The 12,881-nt window shown below is 55.5% G+C and overlaps 5 protein-coding genes across 5 annotated transcripts; 3 read left to right on the top strand and 2 right to left on the bottom strand.

Moving 5' to 3' along the window:
- Positions 1 to 142: 142 nt before the first annotated feature.
- On the top strand, positions 143 to 1,428 carry B0I36DRAFT_388860 (ras-related GTPase, Rho2 subfamily; the record flags this gene model as incomplete). The annotated part of the gene is made up of 5 exons (XM_046161272.1): positions 143 to 505; positions 657 to 735; positions 794 to 799; positions 859 to 1,050; positions 1,138 to 1,428. The coding sequence occupies exons 1-5, from the start codon at positions 471 to 473 to the stop codon at positions 1,426 to 1,428; spliced, it is 603 nt and encodes a 200-aa protein (XP_046005751.1). The 5' UTR covers positions 143 to 470.
- Positions 1,429 to 6,507: 5,079 nt separating this feature from the next.
- B0I36DRAFT_42998 (uncharacterized protein) lies at positions 6,508 to 7,197 on the bottom strand. Its single transcript, XM_046162515.1, has one exon. The coding sequence runs from the start codon at positions 7,076 to 7,078 to the stop codon at positions 6,617 to 6,619; it is 462 nt and encodes a 153-aa protein (XP_046005750.1). The 5' UTR covers positions 7,079 to 7,197; the 3' UTR covers positions 6,508 to 6,616.
- Positions 7,198 to 7,510: 313 nt separating this feature from the next.
- On the bottom strand, positions 7,511 to 8,159 carry B0I36DRAFT_336779 (uncharacterized protein). Its single transcript, XM_046155613.1, has one exon. It carries the CDS (start codon positions 7,994 to 7,996, stop codon positions 7,676 to 7,678), a length of 321 nt encoding a protein of 106 aa, XP_046005749.1. The 5' UTR covers positions 7,997 to 8,159; the 3' UTR covers positions 7,511 to 7,675.
- A 1,622-nt stretch (positions 8,160 to 9,781) lies between these two features.
- B0I36DRAFT_336774 (uncharacterized protein) lies at positions 9,782 to 10,361 on the top strand. Its single transcript, XM_046155612.1, has 2 exons — positions 9,782 to 10,003; positions 10,063 to 10,361. The coding sequence occupies exons 1-2, from the start codon at positions 9,789 to 9,791 to the stop codon at positions 10,331 to 10,333; spliced, it is 486 nt and encodes a 161-aa protein (XP_046005748.1). The 5' UTR covers positions 9,782 to 9,788; the 3' UTR covers positions 10,334 to 10,361.
- Positions 10,362 to 11,121: 760 nt separating this feature from the next.
- B0I36DRAFT_217894 (uncharacterized protein) lies at positions 11,122 to 11,499 on the top strand (the record flags this gene model as incomplete). Its single annotated transcript, XM_046148992.1, has 1 exon — positions 11,122 to 11,499. A coding segment is annotated over one exon (378 nt), but the record flags the coding sequence as incomplete, so codon positions are not given.
- Between the last annotated feature and the right edge of the window lie 1,382 nt (positions 11,500 to 12,881).

The following is a 12,881-nucleotide window of genomic DNA, read 5'->3' as shown; positions in this document are numbered from 1 at the left end:
ATGGGGGTCGGGACGCCTCCTCGGCTGGGGCGGAGTATCGTTTGACAATAAGGACTGGCATTGCAATGCGCGTGGCTTTATCGCTTGTCATCTCCCGCTCTTGCGCCGTCTCTTGTTTTATTACAACATAATCCCTAAATACCAGACCACCGCTTTCTTCGATTGCCCATCCTTGGGACGGAACCCAGGCCACCCATTCATCAACCATCGATAAACGTATCTATTATCACCACTACCACACTCGCCATTATACCCAACGAACCACCCCCAAGGTCTCCCCGACGGACGGCCGCCCCCTCGTTTCCTGTCAACTCGGCCTTCCCCCGGTCGAACCTGAGATCTCGGACTCGAATCCGCCTCTGCAATCCTCGTCCCCTGACGACGCAATATACGCAGCCAGAGGGATCCCGCACCCATCCAGACCGCGTCCCCCATCTCTTCCGCCGCGCGGCTACTCTCACTGGGACACCATGGCCAGCCAAAGCCCTCAAAACGTCATCCGCAGGTACGCACCCACCTGTTTGCCCCTCGACCGTCTCGACGATCCCTCCTCAGGGGTCCTCCGCCGAACTCGATTCATCACATGAATCCCCCCCCCCCAACCCAACCAAACCAAAAAAAAAAGAAAAAGGGATACTGACTTCTAATTCCCTCAGGAAACTGGTCATCATCGGCGACGGTGCTTGCGGCAAAACATCTCTGCTGAGCGTCTTTACGCTCGGCTACTTCCCATCAGTCAGCCCCCCGAGCCTGCCGCGAAGCATATCAAGCTAACCACCACGACCCTCCGCAGCATTACGTATGTCCTCCCCGAACCCTCGACCGTCCGCCCGCCGACCATCCGCTCTCATCCCGCAGATCCCGACAGTCTTCGAGAACTATGTCACAGATTGTAGAGTAGACGGCAAGTCCGTTCAGTTGGCGTTATGGGATACCGCTGGACAAGAAGACTACGACAGATTGCGGCCGCTGGCATATTCTAGGGCTCATGTCATCCTCGTCGGCTTCTCGCTTGATACTCCAGATTCCCTTGACAACGTCAAGCACAAGGTACGGCCCCTGGTCCCTTCGATATCCCACGCATCCGCCTGGGGGGATATGGTCAAAGGTTCGCTGATACACCCCGCCCGCCCCCAGTGGATCGAGGAAGCCTCCCGCCTCCGCCCTAACGTCCCCATCATCCTCGTCGGCCTGAAGAAGGATCTCCGGGAAGACCCCCTCGCCATAGAGGAGATGCGCAAGAAGTCGCTGCGCTTCGTCACGCCGAAAGAGGGAGATGCCGTCGCTAAGGAGATAGGAGCCCGCAAGTACCTCGAGTGCTCGAGCCTGAGCGGCGAGGGCGTCGACAATGTCTTCGAGGCCGCCACACGCTCCGCTTTGCTCACCTTTGAGAGCGGCGAGAGCTGCGGCTGCTGCGTCATACTGTGAGCCAGGGCCGCCGCCACCCGCCCGCCCACTCACATATCTTTATAATTCAACAATCGAGCGTCTCATGCCAGTTCCGCCCTTGGCTCTGCGAAATGTGATGAACGATGCCGGGCTTCAACTGTTGCAGCAACACCAGAACTCACCACGTCGGATCCTTCGCCGCACAAAGAGCGGCGTCCGACCATTACTGTCAGGTAAGTCGGCATCGATTTTGCTCGTTTCCAGCAGCAACTTCACGACAGGCTCATGGCCATTAGCCGAGACCTACGATAGGGGCGACCAACCATCCTTATCCTTCGAGAACTGTTTCAGATGAGACTGTAATCCCTCCCTTGCAGCAGGCTTGAGGTCAATGAGACCATATTCGCGAGACGATTTTGCGTATTTGGTCCAGCTTGTACGTAGGGACGGGTAAATCAAGGGTAAGATAATATTTCCACGTCTTACGGACTGGATGCATCATACATGAGGCTTATCGACCACCTCCACGGTGTACACAGCAGAGCTCAAGGGACTGGTGCTAGTCAAAATGGTACTTGACGTACATGCAAGAAGCAGCCGCCCCGGCTGGTGCGCCATATTCACAGACAATCAAGCCGCCATCCAAGCGATCTGGAACCCAAAGTGTCCATCAGGCCATTGCCATAGGGTTCTCGCCTTCTTACCTCGTTTACAACGGCTACTTGATGCAGACGAAGTTGGACGACCTCGAGCGCCCTCAGACAGTGCCGGTCCTTGCGGCCTTCTGTGTGGGCTTTTACTCGGGCAATTACTACACGGGCATGAAGAATTGCTACCCGGGCATGACTCTTACACGGGCATGACTTCTATCGCCTCTGATTCGCTCATTTTTTTCCTTCGACCCACAGGTACATCAGTGCAAAGGCGGTGAAGCAAGCTCTCTTAACAAGGCCGTGCTTTCGGTATAGTCAGAACCAACCAGGTCAACCAGGCCTCTAGAACAGGTCTTAGGCGTATATCAAAACAAGGTCTGGTTTTCAATACAGAACACGGCCAATTCCAGCGCGCCCTAGAGGGCAGCTATCTATATCTCTATCCTCTAACTACTATAGATGGAAGAACCTCCTCGTCGCTGTCAAGCAGCTCCCACTGACTCCTTCGCCTGCGAATGCTAGATTGCGTCTTCCGTCCGTTGGCATGTACTCCTGTAGTTCTTCCAGCTGCAAGAACAGCTGACCGGCTGCGCGTCTGGCGCTGGGATGAGGCACTGGCCTGGCTACTAGCCTGGCTGCTGGCCTGTTGGCTCGCTTCCAGAGCAAGCCTAGCTAGCGTTGACTTGTTGTGACTTCCTGGTGGTCGACCTCGTCTGCGCCCTGTCGCTTGGCTTGCTGGATTGCTGGCTCGTTGGCTACTCGGCTGGCTGCTTGCCTCAATGGCTAGCCGCGCTGGAACAGCCTGTGTGGTGTTCTTAGGTCTGCCACGGAGAGCAGTGGCGATCTTAGGGTCGAGGATTCGTCGGTATGGATCTCGAGAGGATGGCTCTCGTAGGCGCCACCGAGGATGGACCTCCCATTTGGTGAGAGGCGTGCCACTCACCAGCTTTGAGTAGATTGTGTGGCAGCAGGGGATTCCAAGCTCGGTCGAAACCGAGCAGTCCTCACTGCAATCGCCAATGGGGTCAGGGAACGGATTCTTCCCCGTCGGCATTGCTTTCCTTGCTAGCCGATATTGTTTGTTGATCAGCCCGAGACCCTTCGAAGAGAGTGCTGTCCGGAGTTCGCCTAGATACTCCGAGCTGGACCCTATGTACTCTCGCGCGGTAAGTACCTCGTCCGCTGCGCAGGCGTCGTTGAAATCTCGCTCCTGGTCCTTCATCATGTCCTGCATAGCCTCGATAAGCCGATAGAGATTGCTCATACCATTCAGGAGATAGCTCTTGATGTTGTTGTTGCTTGCTTCTGTCCCAGATGTGACGCGGATGCCGAAGTTGCGATAGTTGCGAATGAAACATCGTGCCCACTGCGCCCTGACAGGCATGTAGGTTCCATGGAGATACCGCAGGATGGCCCGCTGATCGTCAAATTCCCTACAGAGGCTTCCCCACGCCTTCTCGTGAGCCTCCTCTGTCTCCGCAAACAAGACGACCTTCCACATCATGAGAACCCCTCGATGGCTATGAGGGACGACTTCAGCTGTCTGCGCGTTGACCAACTGTCCGTCTTTTGGGCCGAGCTCAGCCTGTGCCTGTGGAGCGTAGTCCTCCCCGTTGCTGCTGTCGGGACTACTACTGCTACATTGGCCCTTGACCCACTTCTGCTTTGACTTGAGCAAGACGTTAGAACTGATTTGGTGGATGCACAGCTGCTGCTGTGCATCAGGGAACTGATCATTCAGCGCGGCCTTCATCTGACCGTCGAAGTCAGTAATGATAACGTCCGGTTGGCGAATAGAGTGCTGCTCTGAGATCTGTCGAATGCTCTCAGAGAGGAACTGGAACCCCTCCCGTCTCTCGTTGTCGATCAGACCGAACGCCGCATTGTAGATAGAACCAAGGCAGGTCTGTCCTATTGCTTGGAATAATGGAAGCTTGAAGCGGTTGGTGTTGTATGTGTTGTCGAAGCTGATGACCTCAGGAAACCGCTTCCACATCTAGAGGCAGTACGGAAAGGTCCAGATAAGACTGACGAGGTGGTTTGGCTCATCATCCGCCCACTTAACAAGATAGGGAATCTCCATCTCGTCGAACAGCTTGATCAGTGCTGCAGTAGGAGTGTGGCCGCTCAACTTGTCTCGGCTGATACGAGACCTGGCGTTATAGATATCCTTTCGTGTAAAGGATGACTCGGGATGCTGCTCCAGGACGATCGCGCGTACGTCACGGGCCCGAATTCCGACCCGACGGCTTGTCGATTCGACTGTTGCCCTGATAGGTGTAGTGAGTCGTCTGTGGGAGGGATGGGCGGATGGTTTGATACTGGCCCGGTGGTTATGCTGGCTATGCTCGGAATTATCGTGGTGTCGTAGAAGCCATCTACCCTCCTCCAGTGCTTCGGCAATGACCATCCATTTACAACCACACTTTCGAGACTTCCGTTGCCGAATACCGGTACTCTCTGAGGGGCGTGGTTCTCCGAATCGATCGCATTGGAAAGAGTACCGGATCTTCCGACCCTTATATGAGTAGGCATTTCGTCGAACAATACCGAAGCCATTAGCCTTCGCGAAAGTATTCACCCACTCGAACAGGACTTCGGCTGACGGCGCTGGGTCGCCTGGGATAGGTGGGTTCGGGATCGGGTCAGGGACAGGCGACAAGGGGTGGTCGGGCGAGGGCGGCGAGGCGATAGGCGGAGAGTGCCTTTCTCGGGGAGGCGAGTATGGCGGAGATGATTCGAATGCAGTTGAACTGAGCGGCGAGTAGCCCCATATCTCGCGCCATTGGCGGACTCGTTCGTATGACCGGACGAGCTCGATGGTAAGTCTTCGATCTGTCCCAATCACCTCGCGCACTAGCCTAAGGGCGGACTGAAACTGGGGTCTTGTTGGAGAGAATTGTTCTTGTGCTGATTGTTGTGGAGAGCAGGCAGGTGGCTGGTCGATTTCCGGGCCTGGTATAGGCATTCTTACTCGTTGCGACCGTCTTCCTCGGGTTGGGAAATCATTCGATAGGTGAATCTCATGATCGAATCGCAGCTCCCATGGTGGCTCGTTCAGCCCACGCGATCCATGGGGGCGTGGAGCGGTCGTGAAGGTCTCTGGGTACGAGGCGAAAGCATTATAGAGTGCCTCGTCGTCTCCCACGCCATAGTGTGGGCCAATGCTCGTCCCTGTGCTATTAGACGAAGGTGGTCTTGAACTCTCAGATTGGTTCTGCCGCTGTCGTTTTCGAGGACGTAATTGATAGCTTCGTAGTCGTTGGTTGCTTGCTGAGCTAGATCGAGAGTCGGGCTGGGACATAATGACGGCCTTGATCGCGACAGGAAGAGTGTCGCACGCACGGATGAGAACATGGTTAAAGGGGCAGTTGATTTGACTATGAAAGAAGGAAAGAGGGGACCAATTTCAGCACAAAGGAATGACCTGCTTTGTGATGCAGATGCCTTGGAAGATGAGGCTGTTAGATATTCCTGATACAGCCTGTGTTTTGAGTGTTGGTCTCAGCAGGGGACCTAACACACCACGCCTGGAGCCCTGTGACCTTGACAAATATGGTATCTTTCACGAACAATCATTATCAGTAGGCTTGACATGCGACAAGAGGTAATTGGTGTAGTAGCTAGCTAGTGAATAGCTTCCATATGTCTCGTCGATCGTCGTGGTGGAGAGCTAATCCCGAGGTACAAGGGGAGCGTTGGCAGAATCTAAATGCACTAACAAAAAGGGATGGACCAATCAGAGGCTGCAAAAGGTCATGCCCGTGTAAGAGTCATGCCCGGGTAGCAATTCTTCATGCCCGTGTAGTAATTGCCCCGCTTATATGGACTTTGATCAGCTCTATACATCAGGGCAGGTGTCGTGTACCGCCGGCCTTGTTTCAATGATGCTCCTTGACTTCTACTGGTTCTACTGCATTACCAGAAGAACTGGTGTCAGGCTTTGGCGCACGTTTAGAGGCCACAAGGCTTTTTGAGGAGCGCCAAAGACCTGAGGGAGCTTGCCGCAGCTTGAAAGCGGCACACTGCTTGGTCCATGAGGAGCTAGTTTCTCACACTCTAGCTGCGTTCGCTTGTCTACAGTGCGATAGATACACTCTATAGCCAGTAGTCTGGACAAGACAAGTCAAAATCACCAAGGTCCTCTCAAACTCATCCTACCGTGACCGCTCCTCTGATGGGGTCGTTCCTATCGTTTCAGCAAGTCTTTCCCAGCGGTCGCAGGCGTCTTGCCCAGGGTGGGTGTACTGTCTGCGAACGACGCTCCGCAGCAGCCCCTGAAGGATACCCCGCCGATTCGGGAGCTGGGTTGTTTGGCTTGAAGGAAGAGCAGATGACTCGGTATGGGCTACGCATATTGAACCTCGAGGAGGAAAGCTTCGCGCGAACGGCTTGCCGTTGTCGGAACAGTTGAGCCGAGACCAGTCCTCGGTGTGCTCGATAGAGGCTGCTCACGCTCGCTGTCTACGGCTCTGCCCTGGCCATTGCATCCACTGGTTTCTGCAGCTCCCTTTGGCTCATCGTATCGATGAGTTACAGCCACCTTAAGGATGCCGCCCACTTCTCCGTATCGCTCACCCTTCCACGTTAGTTATCATCGAGAACGAGAAAAGATTGATTGCTTGACTATCGCCTCTAAAAGCGTGAACATATCTCCTCAAGCAGCCGCCGGCGGTGACGGAGATGGGGCCAGCCGGGGCGGTGTTGTGCAGATTCGCGTGCCGCTGGACATCGTTCTGGATCATGAAGTTATCGAGGCGCAGGAACATGTAGTTTGGCTGGGGACGATGTCGGACGCCATGCTCGCAATTATTGATGACTTTGGGCTTCACCGGCTGCTTGTCTCTGGGGCATGATTGTGACTGAGGCACAAATTGCAGGCCAGGTAGTTGACACACGCTTTCAAAACGCGTGTCCTCCTTGTCAAGTCTTGACGTTGCGTGCAGCACAACACATTGCCTGACGAGTGAAGGCGAACGGCTAGCCGTGGCCATCTCTCTTGAGACCCTCCGTTGCGCTCCATGGTCGTCTCGCATGAAGACCGGCACTCCTCCACGGACCCAATAATGCCGTTATTGCGATAATTCCGCTACTGCATGCAGAGGACGGCTCAGTATAGCAGGGGGTCCAATGGCTTGTGGCTAGCTGAGCTCGCGCTGCATTAGCCCAGCTGCATCTCTAAGCGTTGCGTCGCATGCGCATCGCATTGCAAGGTAACCGTATTGCTTTTATTTCGACAGCGGTGGCTGGCTGAAGCGTGTTGCAGGGGCGCTCATGCAGGCCACGGGCCTCCTGTCCTTTGGCACACGGCAAAGAAGGCAAAGAACCCCGAGAAAGTACACTGCAAGGGATGAGCGGAAGCGCTGGTGTGATTTGATGCTCGGACTGATTAGTCTCTGTGGCTGGCTTGGAGTAAAGTCAAAGGGAAAGGGGAACCTTGCAGCAAGATGCCGCCGCGTGGCAGTCTGAGAGTGGTCGCTGTGCGAACGAAAATGCATCATCCAAAATATGCATGACGCCCGCTAGACCATACACAGGGCTTTCTCACCACCTCCAAGCACGGGTGATGACTGTCGGGAACCACAAATCCACTCTCATGGCCTCTTTACCCCTCTATCCCGACGACCTGCTCCTTATTCGGCCCGAATTGTGCCGTGACGAGCCTCGAGTATTTTGCTTCGCCGAGTGCCGAGGCTGCCTCGAGCTGATGTCACGGGTTGCGATCCGTCCTGCTGCACATGGATGCTTCCTGGTATGGCATCGTCTGGCGTGTCGACATCTCGAACTCGAGCATCGAAAAGGTCTGTGGGGACGGCACGGGCGGCCTGGATGGCAGAAGGCTGATACTGGCGGCTCATGCTGCCGCGGGAGGACTCGAGGACGGACTGGGCATCACCTGAAGCCCGCAGGCGGAAGAGGATGTCGAGAGCCTCGCCCTCGGGTGCGGTGCACATCATGTGGAGGAGCTCGCCCTGGCGCTTGTGGACCTCGAGGGACTGCTTCTTGACATCGGCGCTGTAGAAGCAATAGACCTGGCGCTTGGCACAGAGGCTGCACTTTGGCCGGCTCCGGTTGCACTTTGGAGGGGAGCGGCCATGGTCAGCGGGGGACAGGCAGGAGGGCAGAGTGGAAGGGAGAAGAGGAGGCTGACACGACTCTTTTGGCTGCGGCAGCGGTCACAGGCGCCCGAGTTCTGGCGGCGGCCGGCGGCTGACTCGGCGGAGGCGTCGGTGGTGGTACTGCCGGACTCTCGGGGAGGCGGCAGCAATGGCCGAAGGTTGGCACCACTCATGGGTAGAGCGAGGTCGTGGCTGGCAGGCAGGCCTGAGGCTTGCGACGCTGTAGGAGAGGCGTGGGAGAATGGGCGGGTGGGCAGCTGGGGGACTGGGTTGGCTAGTGCTTAGTGCCGCCGAGTTGCAATGCCACGGAGGAGCAGAGGCCAGGGGGATCCGAGGGGGATCAAGAGGGAGAGAGGCAAGGCAAGGCGGGCAGAGAAAGAAGTTGGAGGAGGGCGGCGTTGGTGGAGGTCTGGCCATGGACGAGAGTCGAGAGAGTGATCACGAATTGCTGATGCGGCTCTCGCGGCCCTGGTGAGACGGAGCATTGCGTGTGGATGATATGAGACCTCGCCATCTGAGTGAGGTTATCACAGATCTGCGTATCAGTGCGCGTTGAGCTACCACCGCCTTCATCACAGAACCTGGATGAAAATGTACCTACCTAGGTACACAGGTGCAAGAACTACCGTTCGCCAATAAGATCGCATCAAGCGGTTGCACTACTCCGTACGGGGAAGACTCCATCCATATTTATCCTGCATTAAGGTTCCTCCCCTGCATCGTCACTCGGCAAACTGCCTCGTAGTCCCTCAAGATCCTTGGATGTCAGAGCGACCAACTTTGATTGCTCCCATTCCCACTTGAATCCAACATCGTCCTTGAAGATGTTGATTTCGGCCTTTGTTGGGGATCCGCCTCTTTCTGGGCATTGTCATCATTCCCTGGTTCGTCGATGAAGGGAGAGAGAAGACTTACTGCACAAGGCCTGGAAGTTGCCAGCCCAACGATGACGTGGCGCGCTCGTCCGCTTTTCCTGCGGGAGGGAAAATCAACAATCAGTCTCAGTGAAGCGAGCGGGGTAGAGAGGGGGTGCAAAGCGAGCGGGGTAAAGAGGGTGTGACCAGCTAGCCTGCTCTTGGGCTGCAGACTTCATCCGGTTGGTCCGAAGGAAGTCCACCTTTAGGTTCCCAGGTGATGTCACGGTTCTCCCACCCGACCAAAAAGGTGTTCCCCCACTTCTCCAGAGCCGTCTGACTGGGTAAGTCTCCATAGCTGGACTGCCGTTAGCTAGAATCTACTCGACATCGTTGTTTCAAGAAACTTACAGAGAGGAGACAAAAGGCGGTGCTGGGGGGGTTGTTAATTGCGAGCTGGGGAGTCAATTAATAGATGCTCGAACACCATCCTGTTCTGTGCAGGTATCGTGTACTTCGCAGAAGACAGAATTCTGTTCTCGTCCAGCGGGGCTCTAAGCGCTGTAGTGGGGCAACCCACTGCAGCGCGGCACACAGCCCATGCCTAACAGCCGTGCGCATGGGCCGCCCTTCTCATGCAACTCGGCCTGTCTGGGCGCTGGGAGGGTGACGAGATATTGATTGTCCATGGCATAGGTAGTATATATCACAATGAGGAACCGCGATCTCATCGCTGAAGAGCTGGGGCCCAGCAGAACGAGTACAAAGACGTCATGGCCACCCAAGTGCCTGCCCACGCGCACGAAGACTTCCTCCGGTTATTCCACAGTCGGGAAGCAAAGCTTCGTGGAAAACCCGCCGTAGATGCTCTCAACAATGCACAGCATGCGGCGCTACGCAAAAAGCTCGAGTCGGTACATTTCATACCTCCAGTCTGGTCTCTCGCAACCCAGAAGGGTGTTGTTGATACCGCAAAGAGACGGGAGAGGTAGGTGGACTGATTTGCAGATCCCACGACCGTGTATGGCGCGACTGACGGCTGAGCAGATACTGCAACGATCAAAACCTCGGAGACTGGCAAACCGAGCTACTCGAAGCTGGCGAGAGCATCAAGTCGATTGCTATGGGCTTCCTTCTTTGGATATGCGAGAGGAGCGCGGTGAGATCCTATGGGACTACCTGGGTCTACTTTCGAATGCATGCGAGGCCGGAGAAAAGAGGAAAGAGAAAGATTTGCATGCGTGACGGCCGACCCGGGTTCTTTTGTGTCTCTCCTCCCGACGCACGCGTGGGAACGGCCGCAGCTGCGGGAGCATGAGTAATTCTGGTGATCCGAGGCGTAGAGGTACGTCAACGCTCCTGCAGGCCTGTTACTCAATGACCCATTACCTCATTGTGCAGCTCCTGGCCTGGGGGAGGAGCATCTGCTCCTACTTGCGCCGTCTTACCAATCGCCAAGCTCAACTGTCCTGCCCGCAGCGCACAACGGCATTTGCCGTCCGTCGGTCGTCACTGCCCAGCTGGGCGAGGATCCTGCACGCCGCGCGGGCGGGCAGGCAGCTCCCTGGGCCTGCCCTGGTGCCGCCTGCCACCGCCGCACTGGTCCCGACGTTCGAGGTTGCGACCTCCCAATCTTCTTCCATCCCCTCCATCGCAAGACACGCATTCGCATCCGCACCCGCGGACTTCAAAGACCTCGTTTTTCACACGACACTGGAGCCAGAAACACCCCCCATTTCTTTCATAGGCATGGAGTCACCAACCACTATGGCGACAAGTCCCGCCAATACACAAGATAACACAATGGCAGACTGGTCCGGCCAGAGCTACTGCCTGTCCTGCGACAAGCTTGGCGACATGTCCTGGATGCCCCTCGGCAACGCTGCTTTACAAGCGTTTGACACAATGCAATTCGACACGCTGGTCCCAGCCGAGCTTAACACGGCCATAGCCGATGATGCCGCACCGAGCATACAATCCTGGCCCAATTCGCCCTCCAGCCTGCTAGGCGCATTCTCTGATGCCGTCACCGCATCTACCTATACCAGTCCGGACAATGTCGGCACCGAGCCATCCTCGTCAAGGCGGCATAGCTACTATCACCTGCAGCAACACAAGACAAAATCGCAAGCCGGCCGGTCAAAACGGAGAGCCAGCTCGTCGGTTTCAAAGTCACAAGCAGCCACTACAACATTCTCTATTGAAGACGGCAGCCCCAGTACCTCAACCGCCACCAGTAATACCCGGAGGAAGAAAAAGACGATCCGTGAAAAGAACAGGACTGCCGCGACAAAGTACCGCAACAAGATAAAGAAGGGCGCCGAGGAGCTGCAGGAGATGGAGAGCCAGCTCTCCGAGAAGAACAGAATTCTCAGCGGACATGTCGAGTGCCTGCGTAACGAGATCCTGTCGCTCAAGACAGAGATCCTGCGGCACGGCACCTGCGAGAGCCCGCTGATACAAGAGTACATTATGGAGACGGCCAAACGACTGTGAAGTCATTTCACTCATACAACCAATAAATAAGACGAGAAGCTTTGACGGCTTCATCCTGCGCGATTATCGCGGGGCTGGGCTGAAAGCGCTGCGGCTGGCTCGCTCGGGCTGTTGATCGACCAACAGAAGGCTGTGGCGGATCTATTGACGAATAGCAGCAAGGTACTTCCTCTGTCGCTGCGAGACCGCTAGGGCAAAGTCCATCGAAAGGTGCTCGTGATTCCGCCCCAACTTGGACGTATCGGGAACGTCAGCGACACGATCATCCGTTTCTGATTGAAGGGACCCTGTGCACGGAGTACGGGGGCGGCGCACACTCGCGGTCGTTCTTACCGAGGCTACATTCGAAGATGTGCCAACAGAGGAGCGCTTCCCTCCCCCCCGCGCAACTTCGAAGGCACAGGCCCGAGCGCAGTGGGTTTGATCGCCGTTGTGATGCAGGCGTTGGTTGACGCGGCACCAGGCTCGCAGCACCATGCCCTGATTTTTCCAGTGAAACCCCTTGACAGCACCACAAACCATGGGGATTGGTTAGTGAACTTCGGAGAAAGGCATGTGAAAACCCCTCTGCATTCACGCCTACTATGGCAACACAATGTTAGGCATGGCGCCAACAATTATGGTATACCGTCACCGACTAATTTTATCTAATTGGGAACTTATCCAAATCATCCCAAAGGTAGAGCGAGTGTATTCAAGCACGACCCGTGTTTACTGAACCTCCGGGGCCCTCATGTTAAAGGAGGCGCGCAGCTAGGATAACTTGGCATGTGATCAATGCCCCGAGTATCGTAGCAGCTAGCTAGAGGCGTTACTAGCACCTCTACGGAGTGATCTTTGCTACTGGTACATATCAAGCTACTTCTCGACAACTGGATGATTTTTCTATCGTTATTTAAGCTTCAATATGACCCCAGCCGTACGCATCACCGTAACTTTATAAATAACCTGCTGGCCGAATACGAACAGCGGAGACAGCTGCTGCGTTGGATTTTCTGTACTCCTCTACTCGGCATATGCGTACAACCAAGCTGGCGATCAACTCAACCCAATCCACCGCTGAGGCATATGAAATTGATGTGGATCTTGTAACCGATTTCTTGCATGGGGTCATTCTGATGTCATTCTGTCTGTTCATGTTCTGCAGATGACGGTGATCAATTGCGTGTTCTTATTGGCCTGTTCTGTCACTTGAACGGATGCCGGATGTGCGTCTTCTCTACCTCATGCTTCGAAAATGGGGCTGGCGGAAGGAGCCGTCCAGAAACAAGGGCCGGGCATCGTTTTGTTCCAGAACAGCGACTACCTCACCTACTTGGTCCCCTCTTGCAAACTACCGCTGCTCAGTCGACCTTATTGCTTCATTCAAG

Source organism: Microdochium trichocladiopsis, assembly GCF_020744255.1.
Source record: "Microdochium trichocladiopsis strain MPI-CAGE-CH-0230 chromosome Unknown B0I36scaffold_12, whole genome shotgun sequence".
NCBI lineage: Eukaryota > Fungi > Ascomycota > Sordariomycetes > Xylariales > Microdochiaceae > Microdochium > Microdochium trichocladiopsis.
Note: the sequence above shows the minus strand (reverse complement) of the source record. Positions and strands in the feature narration are given on the sequence as shown.

Bases quoted from the DNA above. Each gene is read 5' to 3' on its own strand.
- B0I36DRAFT_336779 (XM_046155613.1), bottom strand. From the start codon at position 7,996: ATGTGCACCGCACCCGAGGGCGAGGCTCTCGACATCCTCTTCCGCCTG.
- B0I36DRAFT_42998 (XM_046162515.1), bottom strand. From the start codon at position 7,078: ATGCGAGACGACCATGGAGCGCAACGGAGGGTCTCAAGAGAGATGGCC.
- B0I36DRAFT_336774 (XM_046155612.1), top strand. From the start codon at position 9,789: ATGGCCACCCAAGTGCCTGCCCACGCGCACGAAGACTTCCTCCGGTTA. The intron at 10,004-10,062 runs GTAGGTGGACTG...ACGGCTGAGCAG, and splicing joins ACCGCAAAGAGACGGGAGAG to ATACTGCAACGATCAAAACC.